General features: G+C 43.8%; 1 protein-coding gene across 4 annotated transcripts in view; it reads right to left on the minus strand.

The window, feature by feature from the left end:
• Positions 1 to 26,868, minus strand: part of LOC122798823 (ubiquitin carboxyl-terminal hydrolase 2-like) — a 1,648,319-nt gene that overhangs the window by 1,602,374 nt on the left and 19,077 nt on the right. For all 4 annotated transcript variants that reach the window (XM_044067950.1, XM_044067948.1, XM_044067949.1 and 1 more), the window contains one exon: positions 22,856 to 22,902. In XM_044067950.1, coding sequence (XP_043923885.1) covers positions 22,856 to 22,877 — 22 coding nt within the window. In that variant the 5' untranslated portion in view covers positions 22,878 to 22,902. The remainder of the gene's footprint in view (positions 1 to 22,855; positions 22,903 to 26,868) is intronic.

Here is a 26,868-nt window from a genome sequence, read left to right on the forward strand (position 1 = left end):
GACAGCGGGATTTTATTTTGCTTTTGAACCGAGTACAGGACCTGTCAATCAAAGTGACTAAGGCACTTTTAAGCAGTTGTAACCGGATTAGCGCTGGTTTGCGCAGAGCTCACGCATGCACACTGGTGGTCAGCTCCGCGCACACAAGCGCACACCCGCTTACAACCGCTTAACGGTGCTTACTCTGGTGCACACCCGCGCTATTTTCTTTGAAAGAAAAGAAAATGGGGAGACAGGAAAGTGGTGAAAAAGGGGTCACAAACAGGGTAAGACAGTAGGGAAGCAAGCTTGGGATGCGCAGGATGGATGCAGGTAAGGCCCATAGCTGCCCATTTCTTCATCAGCAACAGCTGTGCATATGTATGTAATTTGGAGTGACATTTGAAACCTTCCACCCCTGAGAGAGGTGTCAGGACAATAATAATACTTGTTGTACATCCAATTGTAATTGATAGGTTCCATGTCCAGCAGACATGTGTGTGGAATGGGCAGCTATGTATGGGGCGTAATTTTTTGTGGGTACAGAGTGCCCTTTTTTTTTTTTTTTTCAGGTGAGAGTGGTATGTCAGGTGAAGGAAGTCAGTACAGCTGGGGAGGTAGGTTGGGTAGGTAAACAGACAAGACAAACAAGATGCATACAGGGGTGGTGTATGACACGTGTGGGGGGGTTACACAATTGACGGGGACGGAGGTTTGGATATCCAGAGCCCATGAGCCCACAGATGGCAACAGTGGAACTGATATCCCCACCCATAGGCAGTTGCCACTGTTCCTTCACTGCCCAGGATGGGGCTGTGCTGGGGCTGTGTAGGCCGGGCAACAGGCATGCCCGTTAGTTGCGCCACCCGTGCCTCGAGCTGGCGTAGGGGCTCGAGAACAAAATCCCGAATCTCCCTACGCACCACACTCCGGACGCTACGGAGGGTGAGTGGTGGTTCTCCTCCGGCCACACTTGCAGGGGGGGCGAGCCCCATCCCCTGTAGCGCTTCCACCCGCAGGTGGCACAGGGCCACCGGAGGAGGGTCCGGACTCGGCACTAGTGCCAGGTGCACTCGCCAGCTGAGGTGGGTCCGCTGGAACCCGCCTTCCCTGTCGTCCTATGTTTTGCATTATGTCATGACAGTTTGTGTTAGTGACATATAATACCATTCACAATTAGTTGTAACAGCATGCATTAGTATTCCCATTAACTAAACACCCAGATATTCACACCGTTGAACAGCGTGCATAACACATGCATAATTTGAACAGAAATACACAGTCCAACAACATGCAGGGTTAATTGATGGCAACAGGCCATCAGGTGTGGATGTATGAACAGGGCAGATGCATCAACGGACATGCAAATATATATGACCCAACAGGACAAACGTCCAGGGGTGTTAATTGTGATTGCACATACCATTTCAACGTGGAATGGGTTATATGTGGTTATAGGGTGGGGTAAAGAAAGTAATATTAACACCTTCGAATAACAATACATATGCTGTACATTTCTAATAGCTACAGTTATATACACACTACTGTTCTAACTACAGTTTCCTATATGATAACTATTTCAACTTGGTGATAGGACTGTTACTGCAACATCAATATACATTTTATTGTTCTTCATATACATTCATATCTAGCTTTGTTCAGCTACATCATCCTGCTACATTTGCTTTATATAGCTGTAGGCAAGTGTGGATGTTTGGTATATCAGACAATCATCCTATCTGCATATTGCAGACTGAGAGCAACATATCCAGATTTTGGGATACACATTCCAGATGCAGCAACACTTTGAACAGATTTCGCTGTTTGGTTTTGAATCTCACATGCATTTCATTCTGTCTTGACTGCAGTATACTTTATTCAGGGGTTATTACTACTGTATTGCTGGATTCATGACACTTTCTCACACTTGCTTTCATTTTACTATTCAGAATGGTACTTACTTCTAGGCTTTATTGACACGTTTTACCTGTAGTTATTACAATCCTTTCCAGCAGTCCCACTTCTGTCATGTTTCAGTATTTCCACAGGGATATATTTCACACATGTGATTTCATCATCTTCTGCAGCTATACTTTTCAGCCTGCTGCAGGTTGTGTACTATTTTCTTACAGGTAGGGCATTTTTATTTCAGAATATATGTCAGACAGTTTCATTTTTTGGTTTAACTTACAGGCTGAAACACACTTTTGTAATCAAGCAATACTTGCAGACACTTTCACACTGTTACTTGCAGATTTTATTCCTTACTGACTACACTGCACTCTTTTGCTGACTGTCATACCTTTATATTTCTTTACAGTTACTGACAGTGGATTACTGACCTGCCTGGTGGCGCAACCGCACCAGCCTATCGCCATAGGCTCTGCGGTTCGCAGAACGGACACCTGCAGCTGTAATATAAATGAAGTAATTTTGGAATACACATCTCCATAATATCAGCTAGTTTAATTTCTTACATACATAATTAAATGTTACTTACTCAGTAGTGGGGCGTTGGGCGTTTGCCAGGCCTCCTGGATCCAAAGGTTCAGTTGGTCCTGCTTGCGTCTCTTCAGGTCCGCATGGTGGTGACGGACCTGCTCACCAGTCCTTGGAATCCCTGTGGCACTGGTGAGATCATGAGCCAACCGGTCCCACGCCTCGGCCCTGTATGCTCCCCAGAGGACCTGGCTCTACATGAGTTGGGCCTCATGATTACGGACTAGGAGCCAGACCATGTACCTGGACTCCTCAACACCCCACCTCTGTGCTCGAAAGCAACTACCCTCTCCTACTCATGTCATTCTGCCTGCAGGTCAGTTCTACAATCATTTAGGTTGTGTATTCCCGCCTATGGGGCTTATATAGTCAGTGTATTCCCGCCTATGTGGCTTATATAGTCAGTTTTTCCTGCACATATCTGTGATTGGCCATTTTGGAATTGTATCAACTTCAGTAAACCTGCATTGTCATGCTCTAGTTTGTATTCATTCCTATATATTAGCTATTATTGCATTTAAAAGGTACTGCTGTCATGGCTTAGTGGTTCTGTACCTTGACTATGGTGTATAGTATCTTGGGTTCGAACCTGGCCACCGCTTTTTATTTTTCATGACTGTCTAGACATGCTGAGGGGTGTGTCTGTGTAAAGGCAGTTTTGATACGGCTTGCCAATGTTGCCCGTTGGTTAGCTTGTTTGCGCGGTGCGCAGCTCCGTGCAAACGGGGTACACTGCTTTAAGCCTCATTTGGCTATCGGCACGCATATTACGCTCAGCTCAGTTAGGGGCACATAGATTTAGCATGTTAGACCACTGCTCAGCTACAGGCACTCATTTTGCACCAGTTAAACCACTGCTCATCTACGGGCAGATGCACTCACTCTGTTAAACTGTAGCTCAGCTATGAGCACATCTGGCATTTTTTATTCTTTTGTTACCTCACATTTCTTCAATATAAATGGGCTATTTCATTACATTTTACATAAATTGTGGTTTTATGTGTACATATTTGTCAGGGACTTGTTTCCTGCTTATTTTGCTAAAAAAACAAATTGGTGTTGTGGGGGCTCGAACCATGAATGCCTGCTCTTCAGCCAACATCTCTACCGCTACGCTATTGCTTCCTGGCTTATTTTGCATATTTAGTTCTTATATGCTTTCCCACTGACTGCTAACTGTAGCTGCGCTACGGGCACGCCCGTGCAAATGAGCGCACTCACTGTTAAACATTTTTACAATTTAAAAAAAATATAAAACGTGTTTATTTATATGTTTTCTGTTTATAGTCTGTGGGGGCATGTGTTGTGTTCTGTTTATTCACATTTCCGTGGACTCTGTCGTGGGTGTTTACTTTGGGTACTTTTCCTCTTCTGGGGGCGTGTCCGCTTACAGGGCTCGGCCTACGGACACACCCCCTACTGTCTTACACGGACCGTGTTGGCCTTAAGTGTGATTCAGCATGCTCTCATGAATATGCAGAGAATGCTGACATCACTCCGTTTAACTGCAGACTCCGTGTATGAGTTATAACTCTTACACGGAGGCTTTGTGAATCCTGCCCAATATCTTACAAATAATACAAAAATCAACCATTGCACAAATACATCTCATCTCAACTCTCATCTATGCCTCTCCAATTCTAAATAACAAAGAAATCTCAAAACTAGACTCATGTTATAATAAAAAGGTTTGCCACAGACTCTTCATTCAGGTCACATAACTGCATAGCACTCAACCAACTGGTTAGAACTTCAACTCTTACTGTATAACCAACTTACTATGACTGAAAAAATTCTAAACAAACCTAAAATTATCCCTACCCTTCAAATCTCCTACACCCCTACTCCACTAATTATGTCCTACACTATAGCAATAGCTAATAAATGTAACCAACAATGCTGCAGGAGACTCTACCTTCTCAGACAGTAAAGCTAAAATCTGGAATACACTGCCTACGGATTTAATTTCTACTAATAAGTTATATCATTTAAAAAAAAAAAAAAAAAAAGTTATGTAGTCATCATAACATTCCATCTATGTTGTCCTTTTTCATGTGTCCTCAAACCTGTGGGTTCAGATCCAATCCCCAGATATAAAGCCATGTCCAACCCGGAATTAATGGACATGCTGCACCTCAGAAAATCCAAATCCCATCGAGCTACGCGCTCGAGAGGCTTGAACCTCAGCACTGAAATAAATAGGACATGCTGGAGGGACAGATTCATAACCCAGAGGCTCCCTTCACTCTGGAATAAAATCCCAGTCCAGGTTAGGCAGAGTCCCTCATTGACTTTCTTCAAGAGGAATCTTGATGAGTGGATGGGAGATCGTAGGTTTACCCCGGGTATCACTTCTGTGTCACTGTTAGACAGAGGCACAGTATACTAACCTCGAAAAAGGGCATAGCAAAATAAATTTAAAATGGGTGGTGAAAGCCAAACACATTCTGGCTAGGCTTATAAATGCCCTAGGGCAGATAGCCTAGTATGAACCTATGAAACGGCTGTTGCTAAAGCTCATGGCAACCAAAAAACTCTTGACCTCTTCCCTTACCCGTAATGCACCCTTCTAAGTTACCTCAGATCTTGTTTGCTGCTAGATATAGGAAATAAAAAATATTTTATAAACCTATGAAACGGCTGTTGCTAAAGCTCATGGCAACCAAAAAACTCTTGACCTCTTCCCTTACCCGTAATGCACCCTTCTAAGTTATCTCAGATCTTGTTTGCTGCTAGATATAGGAAATAAAAAATATTTTATAAACCTATGAACCTATGAAACGGCTGTTGCTAAAGCTCATGGCAACCAAAAAACTCTTGACCTCTTCCCTTACCCGTAATGCACCCTTCTAAGTTACCTCAGATCTTGTTTGCTGCTAGATATAGGAAATAAAAAATATTTTATATATATATACACACACATATATATATATATATATATATATATATATATATATATATACACACACACACACATATATATATATATCTATATATATATATATATATATATATATATATATATATATATATATATATATATATATATATATATATATATATACACACACACACACACATATACACATACATACACACACACTATATATATATATATATATATATATATATATATATATTATATACATACATACATACACATACATACACACACACACACACACACACACACACACATATACACACACATTTTCTATATAGAGTGTGAGTGTGTGTGTGTGTGTATATATATATATATATATATATATACACATATACATACACACACACACACACACACACACACACGTTTATGTACAATTAAGTATAGCAAGAAAAAGGCGAAACTTATTCTGGAACTCAGTAACTCAGTACAGGGAAATAATTTAGGAACACTCACTCTTACAGGAGTAGCAAGGTTGGGGGATTGAGGGTAGGTTGTTAGAGAAAGAATGAAAACGGACAACATAGATGGAACATTATGGTGAGTGCATAACTTTTTATCTGATGCTGTCAATTTTCATTCTGTCCTCACACCTGTGGGACACAGTCCCCAGCTACCTTATACCTTGGTGGACTCATGGAAGTATGTTCCTCAGAACTATTGAGCCAAAGGAAGCTCCTCCCCTGGAGACCAATTTGTAATGAGTAATGGTAGCCGAAGTAGCAGCTGCACATATATCATCCATAGATGCTCTAGACCAAAATAGTGACAAAGTTGCATTGGTGCTGACTGAATGGGCTTGCAAAGGTTTAGAGAATTTCAGACCTCATTTTTTGTAAATGTAAGAAATACAATCTGTGATCCCTCTAGATCAAGGATTACTTTGCAATCCTTGCTTTCCCAATTTTACATCTGAAAAGGAGACAAAAACCTAGTCAGATGTTCGTATACTTTTTGTTCTGTGAAGGTAAAAACATAGTAACTGTAGCAGGTACTCACCTTTATTTGAAAACCTCGGAAAGAACACTGGTAGATTAATGGACTGGTTGATATTGTTATCAGACACTACTTTAGGCAAAAAGGATGGATTAGTACATAATGCAACCCTGTCTTTATGAAAGTTCAAATATGGTGGTTGAGATGACAACGCCCGAAATCGATGAAATTCTTTTTGCAGATGTTACTGCTACTAAAAATAAAGTTTTTCAAGAAAGGAACTTCAGATCATATGCAGCTGCAGGTTTGAAGGGGGACTGTATAATTTCTTGCAGCATCACAGTCAGATCTAATGAAGAGAAGGGTCTTTATTAGGGGATTTAAGCAAAACAGTTCCTCTTAGAAAAGCTTTACAGAGTTTGTGTGAAGCAAATGAAGATCGCTGATATCCAATGTGAAAACTGGAAACTGCAGCTAACTGTACCCTTAATGTAGAAGAAGCTGCTCTTTTATTAAACAATAAGGCTAAGAATTCAAGGATCCTATGAAATGGACTGAGAATGGGTCTAGATCATTCTGTTGTGCCCAGAAAACAAATGTCTTCCATAATTGTCTTCCATTAACTAGGAGTACAGTTTATGTATATAATGCGACAGACTGGAGAAGGGAGCATAGCTTGTCTGGCTATTAATGGAATTGGAGAAGCCAAGCAATGAGCTTTAGGTTTGGAATGTCTGGATGAATCATGCCTGTCGGGTGAGACAGAAGGTCTGGATTTGGATCTAGAGTCGACAGTTGTGTCAGTAAATGAAGCCAAAGGAAGGGAAATCAAATCTGATGAGGCCAGTATGGTGCAATAAGGATTACTTTGCTCTTCAACCTGCTCGCTTTCTGTAGAAATTTAGAATTGCCCCTATGAATTCTAAACATTCAGAGGCTTCTAGTAATGACTTCTCATTATTTATAGTTCTTCCCAGACTGGAACAAGTTTGGATAACACTGACTCTTGCTTTTGGTAGTAGATGTCTGGTAGGGATGAGCTGCTACCACTGCCCCTTGCATTTGGTGAAAACTCTGGGGGTTGTGGTGAGACCAAAGGGCAGTGCTCTGAACTGGTAATGACTGGCTCCTAGCCAGAAGCGCAAGTACCTTTTGGATCCTCTGTCCATCTTTATGTGGTAAGACACATCCTCAACATCTATAGAGCACATCCAACTGTCCTTTTCCAAGAAAGAAGAATGGACTGAACTGTGACAATCAGGAAGTTGCTGTGTCAAACTGATTTGTTCAATTTGCTGAGATCCAAAATCAGTCTCCAGTCCCCCCGTCTTCTTTGATACAAAAAAGAACCTTGAGAACCACAAAGCATTCTATAGCTATGTCAAGAATCTCAATGGCAACACCCAGATCTGCTCTGAGTTACAGCACAAAGGCACGAAAATTACAGAACCAACTGATATTGCCTACATCCTGGCAGATTGGTTCAGTGCTAACTTTACCCCCCCTCACCCCCTAAAGGGCCCATATCTATACAGGAATAATGCAGAGTCCCTGTAATCACAACTACGCAGGTGAAAGCTGCACTCTCTAAAGCCAAAAACACAGCATCCATGGGACCGGACAACATCCTAGGCTGTGTTTTACACGAACTTCAGAATGAACTGGCTCCTCACTTAAGCACCATGTTCAATAATAGCCTCGCATCAGGCTTTGTGCCCACTGAATGGCGCACAGCAACAGTTATCCCACTCCACAAAGGGGAGCCACCACTGATCCCAGGAACTATAGACCTATTAGCCTGACGATACGTTCCATGGCCTTGCAGACCAGGCTCATCATGGAACTCATAAACAAAGACATCGGTAACCTCCAAACTCTGGATCCCACCCAGTTCGGTTTTGTGAAAGGCAGAAAATGCCTCCTGAACCTGATCGACTTCTTTGAGGCAGTCACCAAAGCTGTAGATGAGGGTAAAGTGATTCACACAGCCTATCTTGACCTCGCCAAGGCTTTCGACACCATCCCCCATTCTGGAATTATAGCTAAACTCAATAAACTAGGCATAAATCCCTACGTCACAAGATGGGTTGCCAACTGGCTCACTGACAGAACCCACACTGTAAAAGTTGCAGACTCCAAATCTGACCTCAAACCAGTGACAAGTGGAGTACCACAGGGTTCCCTCCTGGAACCGCTCCTGTTTGGTATCTACTTCTCTGAAGTACAGGCTAACACAGAAGGCCTCTGGCTAATGAAGTTCGTAGATGACTGCAAACTAGGAGCCATAGTCAAGCCCCAAATGATGTGAACATCTTACAGAAGGGCCTCTCCGAGACAGATGCATGGTGTCAGAGCCATGGCCTCAAACTCATTGCCAAAAAGTGCAGTGTCATCCCCTTTGGTAAAAACTCTGTACCCATGAACTACCACATAGGCAGCAATCTACTTAACACCGAATGTGTGACTGGGACCCAGGTGGACAGTAGTCTCTCCTTTGATAGTCACATCGCCACAGTAGTCAGGAAGTCCTTCTACGTGGCACACCTCATCATAAAAGGGTTCTCATCCAGGAAAAAAAGAGGTCATCGTTCCCCTCTACTCGACACTCATTAGACCCATTATAGAGTACAACGCCCCTTTTGGAATGTACCTCACAAGACATCTGCAGCAGCTGGAAAGGCCACAGAAGTACCTCACAAAGAGGATTACTGGACTCAAACAAATGCCCTACACTGACCGTCTCAAAAAACTCCAGCTTTACTCCATAGCATATCGCCTACTCTGAGGTGATCTCTGCCTAACATATAAAGCTGCGTCAAACCCAGAGCTGTTGGACATGCTACACCTAAAGAAATCCCAATCCCTCCGAGCTACATGCTCTAGGGACCTAAACCTTGTCACCACAATAAACAGGACATGCTGGAATAGATTCCTATTCCAGACACTTCCCATACTCTGGAACAGGCTACCCATCTATGTCAAGCAAAGTTCTTCATTAGCACTCTTCAAGAAAAATCTTGATGAGTGGATGGGAAATAGGAAATACACACCGGGGATCACTTCTGTGTCACTGCTCGACAGTGGCACAGGAAAATAACTTTCTTGGGTGGCATAAGCCAGGGAACCTTGTTGGCTAGGCTTACATAGGCCCTTGGGCCGATAGCCTAGTACCTACCTATGAACCTATAAGTAAGTCTCAGATTCTCTCTGGTCTGGGGGAACCTCTTGGATGACTCTTTCTAGCAGCCTTTGAATCTGAATGGCTGCCTGATCCCTCTGACTGGGTAGAGCATCGGGGATTTTTCTGTTTTGGGAGGAGAAAGAGAAAAGGGTATAAAGTATCCTCTGGAAATAATCCTCTGCACCCATGTATCGGATGTTGTTTCTAACTAGGTTCTCTGGTGCAGGGACAATCAACCCCCGATTGCCTCCAGAGTAGGAAAATTGGACCTATTTTGGGTGTGCTGGAAGGGTCTACCAAAGAAAGCATCTTTGGACCCTTGATTTTGTGGACCTCCTAGGTGGCGAGGGTGGCGTCTTCCATTGGAGTTCCCCCCTCTGCCTCTAGGGGGACTACTTCCACGTGTGTTCTGAAAAGACCCTTGAGATTTCCTGAACCACATATTTCCACTACTACTCCGATTCCTAGAATAAGATCTCTGAGGAATGGAAAAATGGACACTCACAGCATATACGGTCTTCCCATCCTTCTCACACCTGGACAAGGTTTCTCTAACTTTAGGGCCGAATAGGGAAGAGCTGTTAAAAAGAGCAATGACAAAGACATGAAAGGGTCCATGAAGTCACATAAGCACATCCAGGCATGTCTCCTTCTAGATATGCCTGAACCCGCTGGTCTACTCATTACTTCAGCTGCATGAGAAACGAGCCTCATGGAGGAGTTAGACATGGTGGGTTCCTATTGCGTGATCGAAAATTGTAAACAGCGAACGAGTACTGAGCGAACCCGATTGGTCGAAACGTTGCGCGCATAACAGAAATCACTGTAGGGAATATTTTCCCTTTACTTCAATGCAGTGCGATCTCGGAGTAGGAATATTTAAGTAGTGGGGGTGTGAGGGGGGCACAGCCCCCCACATGGGAAGTGCAGGGGAGGCTGCCTATAGCGTTTAAGCAAGTATAGTTATTTATTTTTTTTATTATATTTTTTAAATTTCAAACATCGAACTTACTCAAACACGGCTCCTGAAAGGGTATTTGATAGCTCATTGATCAAATCACTTTGCAATATCATAAAATCTGAGCAATAATTCAGGAACCTTAGAGCAAAGGTTGCTGATGCGTAAACATGCTCCCCAAATCTATCCATCACCCTGGACTCCTTGTTAGGAGGATGGACAGAAAAACCTTCCTCGACAAGTTCCTTCTTGGTGGCTGCCACCACAACCATGGCATCTACCAGTACACCTGTTGTTCAGAACTGTTTGTCCTCTGGGGCCGTAATAAATTTAGTTGGTCTCTGGCAAATAGGTGCAATGGAGTCTGGAGCATTCTATGCCCATCAAGAGATCAACTCAATGAGCTCATCGGCAGGTGGGGTCACCCAGTAGGTAGATGGATGGGCACCAAACACCACTAGATATATAGTCCTCAGAAGAAGGATTGCTAGACTACCAACCACCTCTCTGTTTTAGGATTTTTAGGATGTTTCCAAAAGAGGTATTATCAGGAGGTGACCTTGGGGAACCTTCCCCCTTAACGTCCGTGTCTTCGGTGATGGATTCCTCAGTGGAGGCCAGGTGCTTCCTTTTATAAGTCTTCTTAAGAACCTCTACCTCTTCACTGGGATGTTCCGGATAGGTATTAGAAGAGGTGGGGGTACCCTGTTGGGAAATCTGAGGTTTTGGTGCCCTTTGCACCTGAGGGCCGTATGCAAAGTTGTCAAAGATGAAGGTTGCTGTTCCAAGGGGGTAAGAACAGTGTCTGAGCTGCAGAAGCAGACGTGCCTCTCTCCAGAGCCTCAAAGGCTGATTGTCCTTGAGAAGGAAGGGATCTTAGATCTGTCAGGACCCCTCCCACTTGGAGGACACTCTCCCAGAGTTCGAAGCTGGAGCCAAACTGGTCTGAGCTGAGGCTCCAAGGAGTAGAGTTGGCCCCAAAAATCTTGGGGCCAAATCAGTCACCTTTACTCTTACAAGGTCGCTTTGGCTCCGAGAGGTCTCCGGTTCCAACTGGGCCAAAGAACTCGGAGCAAACAGATCCAAGGAAAAAAATCCTAGGATCCGATGGCTCTGATGCTTTGATAGAAGTTAGAGAAGGAAGACGTGGCGGGGTAGATGATGTATGGAACTCCTGACTCGAAGAGGTAGGAGCCGAAGGAGACCCTGACACACCCTGCACCCAGAGAATCTTCTTCACAAATCTCTCCGTGTCTTCTTCGGTGAGACTCCTGGAACAGTGAGTCAACATGATTGAAAGAGAATTAGGTCTCTCCAGGAAGGGAGATGGAACTCTAGAAGAAATGAGATCATAGGAGGGTGTCCTTCTTGCCTGGTTGGTTGGATCAGAAATAGGTCTACAGATTCCTGCTTTTTTTGCCTTCGGATCCGATGAAGTTGTCGGATCCGACGTCTTGATCTTTTTCGTAGTTGGATCCAAGGGAGTAGTCTGCTCCAAAAAAACATCTTTTTCTTCCTTTGTCTGAAACTTTGGAGGACACAGGGCTAGATTGCCTAGACTTTTCTTTTCCTTTTGGTGCAACTCCAGAAATTGCCTCGCCAAAGAAGGAAGGCAAAAAAAAACTTTTAATATAAAGTTTATTTTTGCATTCAACCAAGGCCCTGTGTTTGAAGGCATGACAGATAGCACAGTCCAAATGAAGGTGAAGGGAACCAAGGCAATACACACACACACAAAGTATGCAAGTCACTAAAAGGTATTTTGTGACCGCATTTCTCACACTTTTTAGAGCCAGACAGCTTATCTTGATCTGCCATTACTACAGCCAAAAAATTCCAGTAAGAAGAGAAAAGGAATATTCTACTAAGAATAGTAAACTTTTTTTATATGCAAGAGAGAAAATATAGGGACTAAAAAGAAAATTTGCAAAAAATAGGAAAGAAGGTTACAGTAGAAAGTGTAGAAGAAAAGATACCAACAATAGTATTGTAATGTACTTTCATACAAAAAAGGTTAGAAGGCAAAAAGATGTTAAACTATAGAAAAAAATAGGCTGCCGCTAAAGTAAGGAGATAGAATATAATTTAATTAAAAATATTCAAAGGAGTTTAGAGTTTTAAAAGGTAAAAATAACAGAAAAATTAATTTAGCTGTTCAAGAGCAATTGGAAAAAATAAGATGTACTCACCATAACGTTCCATCTGAGTAGTTGCACTTCATTTTGTCTTCAACCTGTGGGAATATGGATCCATATCGGATCCGAGCTGGCAAAGATTACTAGCACCAGCTCCGAGCTTCAGACTCCTCCCCTTACCCATAACACACCTCCCTTGCCTTCTATCCCCAGATAGAGTTTGCCGAACTTACACTTATAACCCGACCTGATAACTTACTTGTGACCTATACTTATAGCCAGTAGGCTGAACATGCGCCAAAGGTCCGGGAGAAGGAGGGAGGGATGGTTGAAGACAAAGTACAACTACTCAGATGGGATGTTATGGTGAGTACATAATTTCTTTATCTGAAGTAGTTTACTTCATTTGATCTTCAACCTGTGGGACAGAGTCCCCAGCTACTAAACTCCTGGGTGGCCCTCATGGAAGGATATTCCTGAGCACCGCAGAGCCAAAGGATGCTCTCCTTCTAGATGTCAAATCCAATTTATAATGGGAGATAAACGTATGAGATGAGGACCAAGTAGCTGCCAAGAAAATGTCATCTAAAGACACCCTAGACCAGAAAGCTGCAGATGTAGCCATGGACCTAGTGGAAAGAACTTTAACCTGACCTGGAGGAGACATGCCTTTGTCCTTGTAGACCTGCAGGATGCATGAAGAAATCCATATAGCTATCGTGACCCTGGAAATAGGTTTGCCCAAAAAGGGTCTACAGAATGAAACAAACAATTGATCAGATTTACGAAAATATTTTGTCCTGTGTAAATAGAATCGTAACTGTCTGTGAATATCCAATATGTGTAGTTTGTGTTCCATCTTGTTGGTAAAACTGGGAAAGAATACAGGCAGGTTTATAGTCTGATTGATATTGACTGGTGACGTCACCTTAGGAAGAAAGGATGAATTGGTTCGAAGGGAAACTATCACGTACGGGAATTTTATGGACAAGGCCTGTAATTCCGAAACCCTCCTAGCAGAGGTAATAGCAACCAGAAAAGCTGTTTTCCACGACAGAAATTTTAGATCAACAGTAGCAGCAGGCTCGAAAGGCGGAGAGACCAGAACTTGGAGAACCATAGTAAGGTGCCACAAGGGGACAGGATCTTTGACTGGGAGGTGTAGCAAAAAAGTGCCTTTGATGAAGGCTTTACACAGTCTAGAAGATGCCAAGGATGCGGAATTCTCACCCACATGAAAATGAGAAATGGCAGCCAATTGAACTTTGGCAGTAGAAGAACTAGCCCCATGCTGGAAAATATCAGCTAGGAAATCAAGAATAGCGGACATAGGAGCCGTGAAAGGATCTAAACTCCTCTGGGAGGCCCAGAAAGAAAAGCATTTCCACTTGCTGCGATAAACCTTTCTGGTTGATGACTTAGCAGATACCAAAATAGACTTAAGAGGAGGAAAGTCTAGGAGTCCTAGCAATCACGGGAACTGGAGCAGCCAAGCCATGAGCTTCAGGCTGTCCAGATTCAGATGAGGCACCCCCCGATGGGTGTGAAATCAGATCCTGAAAGGGATCTAGGATCCAAGGTGGAGTCAGAAGGTAAGACCAAAGGAAGGGAAACCATACCTGGCGAGGCCAGCATGGGACAATGAATCACCTTGCTCCCCAGTCAACAAGCTTTCTGCAGAAACTTCAGAATGAGAGGGACTGGCGGGTAAGCATACAGAAGACCAAGCATGAACTAGACCGTCTCTGGGGGACTCCCCCGGCAGGGGATTCAGAGCAAAAAACCTGCTACATTTCGCATTGGAAGGAGATGCGAAGAGATCGCAGCAAGGTTGATCCCACTAGCCGAAGATCTGTTCCGCTACTGACTGATTCAGAGACCACTCGTAAGGCATCAAAATGGTCCAACTTAGCTTGTCCACTAGAATGGTGGACCGTCCCAGAATGCGCATTGTGATAAGAAAGTGACCAGTGGAGATCGCCCATTCCCACACTCTCAGGGCCTCGCGACAAAGGGGATAAAATCTGGTCCCTCCCTATTTGTTGATGTACCAGACTACCAACGTGTCTGATTCAAAGGAAAAAAGGCATGAAGGGCCTGCAACGCTAAAAGGACTGCCCTTCATCTCTAAGACAGTGATATGCAAACTGATCTCTATAGGGGACCACAGGCCTTGGACTGTCCTGCCCGAACAATGCCCCCCCACCCGGGTTGGGAGGCATCTGTGGCCACTGTGGCTTGGGCCGGGGCTGGAATGAAGGGTCGTCCCTCCAAAATGTCCGGAGAGCTCATCCACCATATGAGGGACGACCGACACACTTGACTTAAGTGGATAGGACAGGTCAGTGGCAAATCCAACAGGGACCACTGAACCGCCAAAGTCCACTGAAGAATCCGCATGTGTAGTTGGGCACATGGGAGGAGAGTTATGGTCGCCACCATCAAGCCTAGGGCCCTCAATACAGATTCCGTTGTCGGGAGAAAAGAACGGTAAATTAGGGAGACATGATTTTGAACTCTCTCTGAGGTCAGGAACACTTTTCCCTGGAGTGTGTCTATCCTGGCACCAATGTAGTCTATCACCTGTACAGGCTCTAGTAGAGATTCGACTGTGTTAATTGTGATACCCAAACTCAGGGCAAGTGTCAAAGTAATCCCTGGTTTGGAAAAGTAGACACCTGGTGAGAGCAGTGAAGAGCCAATCGTCCAGGTACGGACAGACCTGAATCCACTGAAGCCTCAGTTGAGCATTACCACCTCCATCACTTTGGTGAACACCCTGGGGGCTGTAGTGAGACCAAAGGGTAGGGCTCGAAATTGGTAATGATTGGCCGCTAGCCGGAAGTGGAGGAACCTCCTGGAGCTTCTGTGCATTTTTATGTGATAGTAAGCATCCTGGAGATCTAACAAGCACATCCAGTCGCTTTCTTGCAGGTAAGGCATGATGGACTGTAGTATGACCATCCGGAACTTTTCTTTGGCTACTGACAGGTTCAGTGTAGAGAGGTCAAGAATGGGCCTTAAGTCCCCCGTTTTCTTTGGCAGTTTTGATGGCTCGTTTCGTAGCAGCTTGGAAATTTCTTGTGCTGCTGCCTCCTTTTGCATGGGTGAAACGTCTGGGAGGTGTTTGGGAGGGGTTGGAGAACCCACGAAGGGGACAGAATATCCTCTGGATATGATTTGCAGCACCCAGCGGTCCGTTATGGACTCCCATGCCGCTGGGTGCAAGGACAATTGTCCCCCAACTGCCTCCAGAGTAGAACAGTCGGGCAACCCCTCAGGGTTGCTGCCCGGATCTGTTCGAGAAAGGTTCTCGAGACCCAAAGTTTCGCGGACCCCCTCGGCCTCTGGGCCGACGTTCATTCTGTCCCCCTCTACCTCTGGGGGAAGAAGAGCCCCGAGTGTCCCGGGAATAGCCTCTGGGCCGACGTTCATTCTGTCCCCCTCTGCCTCTGGGGGAAGAAGAGCCCTGAGTGTCCCAGGAATACTGAGACTTCCGGAGCCAAATCTTCTTTTGCCCTCTGGTTCTGAGAAAAGGACCTTTGAGGGTTAGAGAAGCGGATCCCGACAGCAGACAGCGTCTTCCCGTCCTTCTCACTTTGGACTAGCATCTCCTTGACGGTCTTACTGAACACAGTCGAGCCGTCATAAGGGGCATTGGCAAAGGACGCCTTAATGGGTTCGGTAAATTGGCACAACCTGAGCTAGGCATTACGCCTCATGGACAAGCCAGACGCAGCCACCCTAGCCACTCCTTCCATTGTGTGGGAGAGAAGTTGCATCGACATATTCGATACTGCTCTCAAAGTGGCCATTTTCGCAGAGAACAAAGCCTTGTCCTCCTGCGACATGGACTTGGGTAGAGAATCCTCCAGCTCCTTCACCAGGTAGCATTGGAGTCTCGTGACATAGGTCGAGTAGTTCAGTGCCCGTTTTGAAAAGGTAGCTGAAGCATACACCCACTTTTCTAGCCGGTAAATCATCCAAGACTCTCAGTCAGGAGGGTGGACCGAGGAACTTTCCTGAGAAAGTTCCCTCTTTGTGGCTGCTGCTACCACCATGGCGCCCACTGGGGAGCCTTTGTTCCAGGAAGGCCTATCTATAGGGGGACTCAAAACCTTATCAAGGTGCTTGGGGATCGGCTTCACGGTATCAGGTTCCTTCCACGCCCGCGAGGTGATCAAATCCACTAAAGGATCCACGGGGGGGGGGGGGCACCCAAGACGTAGACGGGCCCGTGCCGAAGGCCTCCAGAAACACAGACTCATCAGAGGAGGGCTTGGGGGCAGACCAACCTCCCCGCAGGTGCAGGATCTCCATGATGTCTCCAAAGGAGACATCATCAGGAGGTGACCTTGGGGAGCCTTCCCCCTCATCTAAGTCTGTGTCCTTGGCTAGGGACTCAGGGGAATCTAAGTGCCTCCTCTTACACATATGCTTGCGGGGCACATCTCCTGTGGGGCTCTTTTGGGATCGCTCGCAAGCCATCTGTTCCTCTGGGGCCCTTCTGGCATGGGCTGTCCCTCTGTTAAGATGAGGACCGCAGACAGAACCAATGGGGTCTGGGTGGAGCCCAAGGGGGCGGTCAGGGGCCAAGATGAGGAGAGGATCTGTTCTACCACACCGATCGCCGAAGGACAGCAGATCTCCTGGGAAGCCAATAAGGACACCCCGGGTCTGATGCGAGAATCGGAGCCAGACCCAAAGTGGCCGGAGCTCCGAGAGAGAAATCCTTGACAGATGTTGGAGCCGATGGTAAAGGTTCCACTCCCTCGAATCCGACCCCCAGGCTCCGGCTCTGAGAGCAGTTCGGGTCTGAACTGGTCAGATCAGAGATGCTCCAGGTAGCTGCCGGCGTAGAGGACCATCGGCGCCAACATCTCGACCAAGGCCAACCTCAGATCAGAGAACTCCAAAGCCGAAGGTCAGATCGGGGAAGGAGCAATAGGCTGAAAAAAGGGAAGCGAGCTACCCCCTCCTGAGGGAGGGGGTGCTGGCAAGATCCCCATCTGGATCTGTGTACGGATAAAGCGCCTCATCGTCTTATCCAGATCCATGTCTGATAGAGAACAGGTCGATCGAGACTAGGCCACAGACTCTGACCTGGCCGGTCAGGGAACCGAGGCCTGGGAGACTGGGCGTGCCTCCACCAGCTCCGGGGAGAACCTCGGAGACCGGAGCCGAGGGGAGTCAGGGATCCGAGCAGAATTGCTTGGTAACGAGAGGTCCAGAGACCTCTTCTTCTTCTCCTTCGTCCTCGACTCTCTCTCCACTCTCTACCCCTCCTCTGCTCCACTACCACAGGCTTAGAAGCGAGAGTTTGAGTCCCAGCCTGGGAGGGAGGGGAGGCCAGAGAAAGAGAAGCAGAAGAGGCAGTCACGGCAGCCGCAGTGACTGAAGCCGAGGAGGGAGAATCAGTGGCAGGAAGAATCCCTTTGAGGGCCAACTTTGCCTTTCTGTCCTTCATGGCTCGGGGGTTGAACCCCACACAAATGGAACAATCAACATTCAGGTGGGCCACACCTAAACACAATACACACAGAGTGTGACCATCCTCTGGGGAGAGCTTATGACCACACTCTGTGCAATGCTTAAAAATAAGCTTTTCGGCCATGCTTGCAGAGGAAAGCAAAGAGAACAAACAACAAACTTTCTTCCTATAACTAACAAGAAACCCATTCACCACACTAGACTGACTAAAAAAAAAGGGGGGGGGGAGGCACCACAGACAAACTACACTAACTAACTACTACTACAAACCTACACACGATGCCAAAGCGATGGGAGGGGGGAAAAGGGTACCTATACTAATCTAAAACGGCTAAGTAAACGGAAAACTTTAGAAAACTTACAATCCAACAACACCCTGCTAGCTGGAGCTCTAGACACGATGTTTCACAAATCGCGGCAAATGAGATCTGGGAATAGAAGGCAAGGGAGTTGTATTATGGGTAAGGGAAGGAGTCTGGAGCTCGGAGCTGATGCTAGTAATCTTTGTCGGCTTGGATCCAATACGGATCCATATTCCCACAGGTTGAAGATCAAATGAAGTAAACTACTTCACAACACATCTTCTCAAAGAGGCAAACGAGATTTAAGGTAACTCAGAAGGGTACATTATGGATAAGGGAAGAGCTTGAGAGTTTTTTGGTTGCCATGAGCTATTACAACAGCTGATTCAAATAAGAGGTTCAGATCCGAACCCACGTTTGATGACATAATGAAAACTGACATCTGATCTTTAAAATTCACTTATCCAAAACAAAACTATGCTGTTGCACTAGTCATGGTTAGTTTCTGTTTTTTTTTTAAAGTTTCTAACTCTGTAACTAAGGTACAAATATTTGAAAGGATATTGCCTACAGCTCATATTTTTGCCTATGTACATTGCCGTCTAATAATTTTTAGCTATGACTATATTAACATACCATTTTTTTAGTTTGTAGATTTTCTTAATGTAGTGTTTATTTGCATTTTCTCTGAGATCTATGTGGAGCCCACATATATACGAATGTGCATAATACTTTTACTCTATGTTGTGTAAATATGATACATTTCTCTGTGTTATATGTAAACTTCTTTATGTATATGTCAACATTTCTTCTATTTTATTTTGGAGCATTTCTCCCTGGGCCTCTGCTGAAAAAAGACTTGTGTCCAGTCGAAGTTTCCCAGTAAACAAATATAAAAATAATAAAAGCAGCAAGAGGGTAATTCAGGAAACAAGGAAAGAACAGGATTCTGGATGCAGATCCTTACAGAGAATAACAGTTACACAGAATATTATATTCATAAAGTAGCAGAAAGTACACCAACAACTAAGCCAACACAGGAATTGAAAAAATAGATTCTGCCGACAGGGATGACTGCAATTAGGGGGACAGAGAATTGGCAAGACAGGAAAGGAATCTACTGGAGGAAGCTGACACAGGAATCATGATATTGGAAACAAAGACAGGGAAAGGTAATAGAAAGGGACAAGGCCAAGAAGACAATTGGACTGCCGGCTAGTGATTGCATTCCCTATGAGAGATTGATGTCAAAGTACAGGCACAGACCCGAGTTGGGTGAGTTTGTAATTGAATCTAAAATAGAAGCTGCTACTAAAGAGGGGATAATAAGTAGGACATACAAAATATTACACAATAACTCCAGGAATCAATAAGAAGCAGTCAGAAAAGACAGGCATGAGAGATTAAATATGCAATTCACAAAGAAACAATGGGAGGCATATGTATGGCTCCCAAACATGCAACATAATGTAGAACACTTAGGATTTCTGCTTGGAAGTGTTACCCCAAGCAGACGCTATAAAGAACTTTTCCTCAGGCAGATGGCAAATGTTGGAGGTGTAATGGAGAACAAATAACTGGGAACGTGTTTTGGGAGTGTAATGAGCTGGCATCAGGAACAGTCAGTAAATGAGTGTAACTAAGGAAATGATTTATTTTAGCTGGGATACACGATCTGAACTGCCTAGACATAGTAAGGCTTTGTTACATTCAATTCTGGTGGCTCCCGAAAAAAGCAATTACCTAAAAAGGGAAATCAAAATATAAACCAACTACACCTGAAGTAGTGAATATAGTAACAGAGATAAAGAACAAGAAAGTGGGAAAACAGTAGGAATAAATTGTACAGAAACAAATGAAGACTGTGGGAATAATACATGCAGAAACTGTTTTGGAGGAAGAATGAGATTTATATAATGTTGCTTGCATATAATATATAACAATACATGTTATGTATAACATTTATAAATGTGAACTTGTTAATATAGTTCGATTACTTTATATAAATATATGTTTGCCTATGTCACAAGTGATAATTCAATAAAAGGTGCTTAAAAAAACTATTCCAGTTTTATTCAAACTAGCAACACTAATTTCTTGGCAAGCTCTGAACACAAAGTTTGCAAATGTGATTTACTACTACCTTCTTCATTTACATCACAGTTAGGCTTCATACAGATTCAGCAGCAGTTTCAACAGGTTATGAATTTTTCATGGGAAGTGGTGGTCTTCTAATATAGAATTGCTGTTATCTCTGTCATCACAGCCTTCAAAAATGACATCTTGTAATCCTGCTATGGGGAGTTCCTGTTGATCTACACTCAGGTATGTAATCAAGCAAATCACTTCAGTTAACACTTCAGCACTGGGAAAGATGTTAGCAACATCTGTCAGCTCCACACTGGCAATCAAAATGATCCCCAATCTGTCATATATAAATAAAACGTAACTTAGCCATTTTTCCTTTGCGTGTCACTTATATATTATCCTGCCTTCTCTGTATCCAGTGCATTAGGCTAGCATGAAATTTCATGTTACTACTTTTAGGAATTTACCTTGCTTTTTATAACTTACCAGCCATGACATTTCAGAATTTTGACGCAGTACCAAACAGCAAGGTGTTTGCAGCCCTTACTCCTCTCCCTCCCATTATAACTATAAAAAAAATGTTGGTTGATCAAACTGTACAGCAGCCACTAAGCCAGTGAGCTCAGTCACAGATGAGTCAGCATCTTATACAAAGGAAAACTGACGCCTCTGGATGACAGAACGAGTATGCAGGAGCTGCCTGAACTGAGACATTCTTGCACTTTATAAACCAAATTTTGCTACTTTCTGTGGTTGGAAAAAAACATAAAAAATTAATTAGATGAAGACAAAAAAGCAAAGTAAAGTATCGAGAGAAACTGTACAAAACTCCAGAGATTCTCAAGGGAAAAATTCAGCATTTCTAGAGTAACTGAATAGATAAAAAAGTCTAAATGGAAAAACAATGTCAGAAGCTGCATCATACAGACATGCAGAAGGTAATGCCTGCAAACCTAAGTTCAATGCAAAAAAGGGCGTGCCTTTCCTTTCATCTCAGTGGTAAAGTTACTTGCTGTAAAAATGAAGATGTTTGCAACATGAACTCCACAGAGTCTATTATAAATTGGCCTTCATTAGAAATGTTGCAATTATCACAGTACTGTGTATGCTCCCTCTCCATTTTTCATCCAGTGTTATCAGTCCATTCATGCTTTAGTAACCACTTTGTACTAGTCAGGCACCAGAGGAGTCACAGACTATACCTGCAGGAAACAGAGAGAAGGGTAGAACCAGTTCTGGAGGACACCAGTTCACCACAGGATAGAAAACACAAACACACACCCACACACCAATTCACCTATCAGCAAGTCTTTTAAGATGCAAGTGCAAAGGCTCCCTATTAATTACATCACTGAAAATTCAGTTCCGCAAACGGCAATTTTGGTGCACTTATATTGAACATGCCATTCATTGAACTGTTCATAGTGAGATTGCGGTACAGTGAAGATCGGAAAATTTGCCCTTTCCTCATTATAGTGCGATCTCGGGAGTTGGTTTACATAATTAGCGGGGGGGGGGGGTGCCCCCCACAACATAAGAATTTGATGAACGGCATTTTCAATTAAATGCCATTCGTTCAAGAGAGTTTTCGATGAAGTAATATAGACCCAAGTACAAACTGTAGACTCTGGCAAAAACCACAAGAGCACAGGGAAACATACAGACTTCTTATAGGGCATATCAGCCAGGATTGAACTAGTCAGCAAGGATCTTTGAGGCAGCAGCACTAACTACTGCAGCCCTGTAATTTTGAGTTAACTTAATTAAGAACCAATGGGAGATGGTGCTGGACAGATGAATGCAGTGCACACATCTGCAAAGCAAGCATCTATTACTGGACAAAATAAGCAGCCAGTGTAAGGAGTAAGTTGCCACTCTATGTATGATGCATGGGGCTCTAGATACATATGAGAAGTTGTTAAAGCCTGATTTTATTCATCCCTCAGATAACAAATCTCAGAGCTGTAGAGCTGACAGTTTCATGGAGTACTGCATTACAAAAGTAAGGTGATGGAATTTAAAAAGAATCAGGACATAAAACAAAAACAAATATAGTGTGTCGTGTTTCAAAAATAATGCAAACATGCCATTCAATTATTTTTTTTAGTACCACAGAATTTCTGACAGCTTGACTCCATGCTAAACGTTACTTTACTGTATGCAGGTTTAAGAACCACAGTAATGTGGGGGAGTTAACTACCATTCCCCACCACCTTTCAGCTTTAGCTGCATGTCTCAATCTGCATTTAAATATTCTATGACACTTCATGTTTTACTTCATGATAATACACATTAAGGAGAAAACCTAAATGAGTATCAAGAGAGTTTTGTTTCCAGCCTTACCTGTTTCCACTCTTCTCATCATTTTCCTTTTACTCAGTCTCCTAGGTCTATAAATAAAAAAAGCATAACATTATTTCAAGGCTGTGTGCCTTGCGTCACTTCTAGAACCACCCTTTTTCACTTAATGTAAGGGGCAGCCATACTTTAAGTAACACCTTCCTTATAGAACAGATAACTGATTTGTCACAGAACAGAAGGTACAAGTTCACAGCCATTTACGGGAAAAGTCATCTATTAATGATGGCACTTATTGTTCTATATACAGCAATGGGTTCCAAATGGAGATGTAAAAGAGACAAACTATGCTGGTACCAGCATGACTAACCACAGCAAACATTAGACAGTCATACAGTTACTGCTATACAAAAGCTCATATTGCATACAATTAGTGGAAAATAAAGTAACAGTCAACAGTGTATCTCAACTGCACAATAGCATTTTAGTCTGAAGTCTGAATAGAAATATTTTCACACCACAGCAATTTGCTGCATAGATTCTACAGGACAGGTTCATCTGAGATTACTAGGTTAACAACCAGAGGGGGTGGTCTTTTTAAACCTAGCTCGTTTTCCTAAATCTACCTGACAAGTTTTGTACCCCACGGTTATTTAAGGGGTATATGTAGGCTTTGGCAAGGGTAGTCAGGCATTTATAGGCTGATTCTGTCTACTCCTGGCTTGGCACTTGTGTCTGAAGTAAATTCCCAATCCCCTATCCACTGGTCCAAGTTACACTCGAATTGGGTTATGGAATAACTCTGTTTCACATGGATGGGAAGCCTGTTCCAGAGAAGAGGTAGTGTCCAAGGCATATACCTGTCCCTTCATGTCCTATTTATGTTACAGATGAGGTTTAGGTTGCTAGATCGGGTAATTCTGATACTATTTGTTTGGCAACCAATCCATCAGCTCAAGATCAGAGGATGCCTGTAGGCCAGGCAAAGAATCACATCTCCGCCATCTGTAGGCGTCAGAGTACAGGGAAAGAGCTATGAGGTGGTCGGCATTGGATATGTGGTTTACTTCATGTATTCTATTTGTAGGGAACTTCTGTGGATGGTCCAGTTGTTACATATCCCTGGGTCTGATACATATCAAAGGGGACACTGGACTCAATGGCTGGCCTGACGAGAGCAAAGTGTACAGCAGAACAATGACTTCTATGGACCTAGATGCCATAAGTTAATAAATATTACCTGTGGCAGGCACCATTTTTACAACTACAACCACCCTTGTCACTATCATATGTTCATTTATCAGTTAACTCTGTTACCTGATTGTTTCCAGCCCCCTCATAAGAGCAACTAACAGGGTCTCTACCAGCTTGCCTCCCACCCTGCCCCTATTCCCTCCGCCCCAGTGGTCCCACCTTTATTACACTCACAAACCCCTCCCATCTTTCCAGTAACCAACCACAGCACTAACCCAACACTACCTCCTTCATCTTCCCACTACTATCACACCTCCTCAACTAACATGTACAAGAATACCTTACCTATGCTCACGACATGCACTCTCCTTGCATATCTTACATCCTACCAAAGCTCCATCATTCCCCCACTCAACCACTACCACTGTACTACTACTCACACCACCACTCATGTCTCACCCTCACTCAGCTCCCCTCCCACCAACTCAAGAAACATCCCTATACATCCCCCACATATTCTACCAACTATATTACTCAAGCATAAAGCATCCCTACAACTTTACACAGTAACCCTCCCACCATACCTATTACCCAAAGAACACAATCATAAAGTTTCCCTTATAAACAAACACATTCAAAAACTGAGAAAACTAATAACCTCATGCATATCTAAACTAGCCCTAAGTGGAGATATCCACCCCATCCCTGGCCCTACCATCTCCAACCCCAATCCTAAATATCAGACTAGAAACCACAACTTATCCCATATTACAGCCAATAGAAAGCCAAGTGACTTCCTTCTACTAAGCCTAAATATTAGAAGTATATCCAACAAAGTCCATGAACTCCATGCCACCATAGACTTGTACTCCCCAGATATAGTCATCCTGACAGAAACCTGACTAAAACCTCACATTACCAGTGAGCAAATACTCCCCACAGGTTATGGCATACTAAGAGTAGACCGGCTAAACAAGAAAGGAGGCAGTGTAGCTATAATATTTAAACAGCATCTAAACATCCAGATCTTAAAATCATCAGCTCCACAAATAGGCAATGAAGAAATAATATATACCAACCTCAAAATAAACCAAAACAAAACTATCAACATAACTGGATGCTACTTCCCACCTGGCCAAAACATCCCTCCACTAGAAAACCTCCTCAGCTGGTCTACCCACCATCTCCCCCAAGAAACTATCATTTTAGGTGATTTCAATATTGACTGGCAATCCTGTTCTGGCAACCATCCAACCCATCATGTAAACTTTCATGGCTTCACCCAACTAGTCCAGTCGCCAACCAGGATAAATAAAAACTCCAGCAAGCACACTACCCTGGACTGGATACTAGTCAGTAAGAGCCCCCAGTCATATATAACAGGCTGCTTATCAGATAGCCTCAGTGATCACTCCCCAACATTCCTACTCAAAAAATGCCTATACCAAGCTAAACCTGTCATCTACCATCAAATACATAAAAAATTAAACTTTAACCCACTCACATTCATCTCATCCCTCAAAGAATGTAACTGGCATCCTCTAAAAGTACCTCAGCCTTGATGACACAGTTGAATTTTTTAATACTACCTTCCTGAGCATCCTTAATTACCATGCCCCTATAAGACTTTCCAGAATCAAAGCACAACCCTCCCCATGACTACAGAAAACCACTAAGTCAGAAATGAAAAACGGGGATAAAGCCTGGGAGCACTGGCGCAAAACCAAAACCCCCTCAACTAGACAGAAATTCCTAGAACTACGCAATAGAGTCAAAAAGCTAATAAAACAGGACAAATTCCAATAATACCAGTCTGCTGTATCCTTTCAACACAGCCCCAAACAATTCTGGTCCTCCATAAATTCCATCCTCCACCCAGGTAGAGTCAGTACCCCTCCTCCTAACATCCCTCACTCCTCAGAAAATATTGCTACCTCATTCTTCACACAAACCATACTATCACCTGCTAAACAACACAACCCCTTCCCCTCCAACCCACACCTTCAACTAGTAATCTCCCCACTGCCTTCTCTTTTTCTCCTGTACCTACCTCCAACATAAAAAAACTCTTAACTAAACTTAAGCCCACCAGATTAGCAGCAGACAACCTCCCAAGTGAATACCTACAAATCGCAGCTGATGCTCTGGCCTACCCAGTATCCATCTTGATTAACCGATCTCTGTCAGAAAGTTACATTCCCACACTGTGGAAAGTATCACATATAATTCCCCTCCACAAAGGTGGACCCTCCACAGAACTAACCAATTACCGCCCCATAGCTATTCTCTCTCCACTCTCCAAAATACTAGAGAGATGCATACACTCTCAGGTCTCAGACTACCTCCTTACTAACAATCTCCTTTCCAATACTCAGCATGGTTTCCGACCAAACCATAGCACCACCACTGCCTTACTCTCCTTTACTAACACTATCCTTCAGCATAAAAACAATGTCTCTCTCTCCTCTGCTGCTTTCCTAGACCTATCTAAAGCATTTGACATGGCCCCACACAAACATATATCTGTCCTCAGTAACCTATCCTTCTCACAATCGGTCACCAACTGGTTTCAGAGTTACCTGTCTGACTGCCAACAATCCGTTGTATGGCAGAATGACATATCTCCCCAACTACCTGTCTCCATAGGGGTTCCCCAAGGATCCATCCTTGGACCCCTTCTCTTCTCTGTTTTCACCAATAATCTAGCCTCTGCCACCAAACATGGCACACTCATACAATACGCAGATGACTCAACCATCATCTGCTCAGCCCAGTCCCTACACAAACTGCAAAAAGTCACACAGGAAGCCTTTTCCTCTGTTGAAACTTGGTTATCCGATGCCCAATTAATACTCAACCCAAAC

The sequence above is a fragment of the Protopterus annectens genome, chromosome 3.part1 (genome assembly GCF_019279795.1).
Source record: "Protopterus annectens isolate FY-2018-M chromosome 3.part1, PAN1.0, whole genome shotgun sequence".
In the NCBI taxonomy this organism is placed as follows: domain Eukaryota; kingdom Metazoa; phylum Chordata; order Ceratodontiformes; family Protopteridae; genus Protopterus; species Protopterus annectens.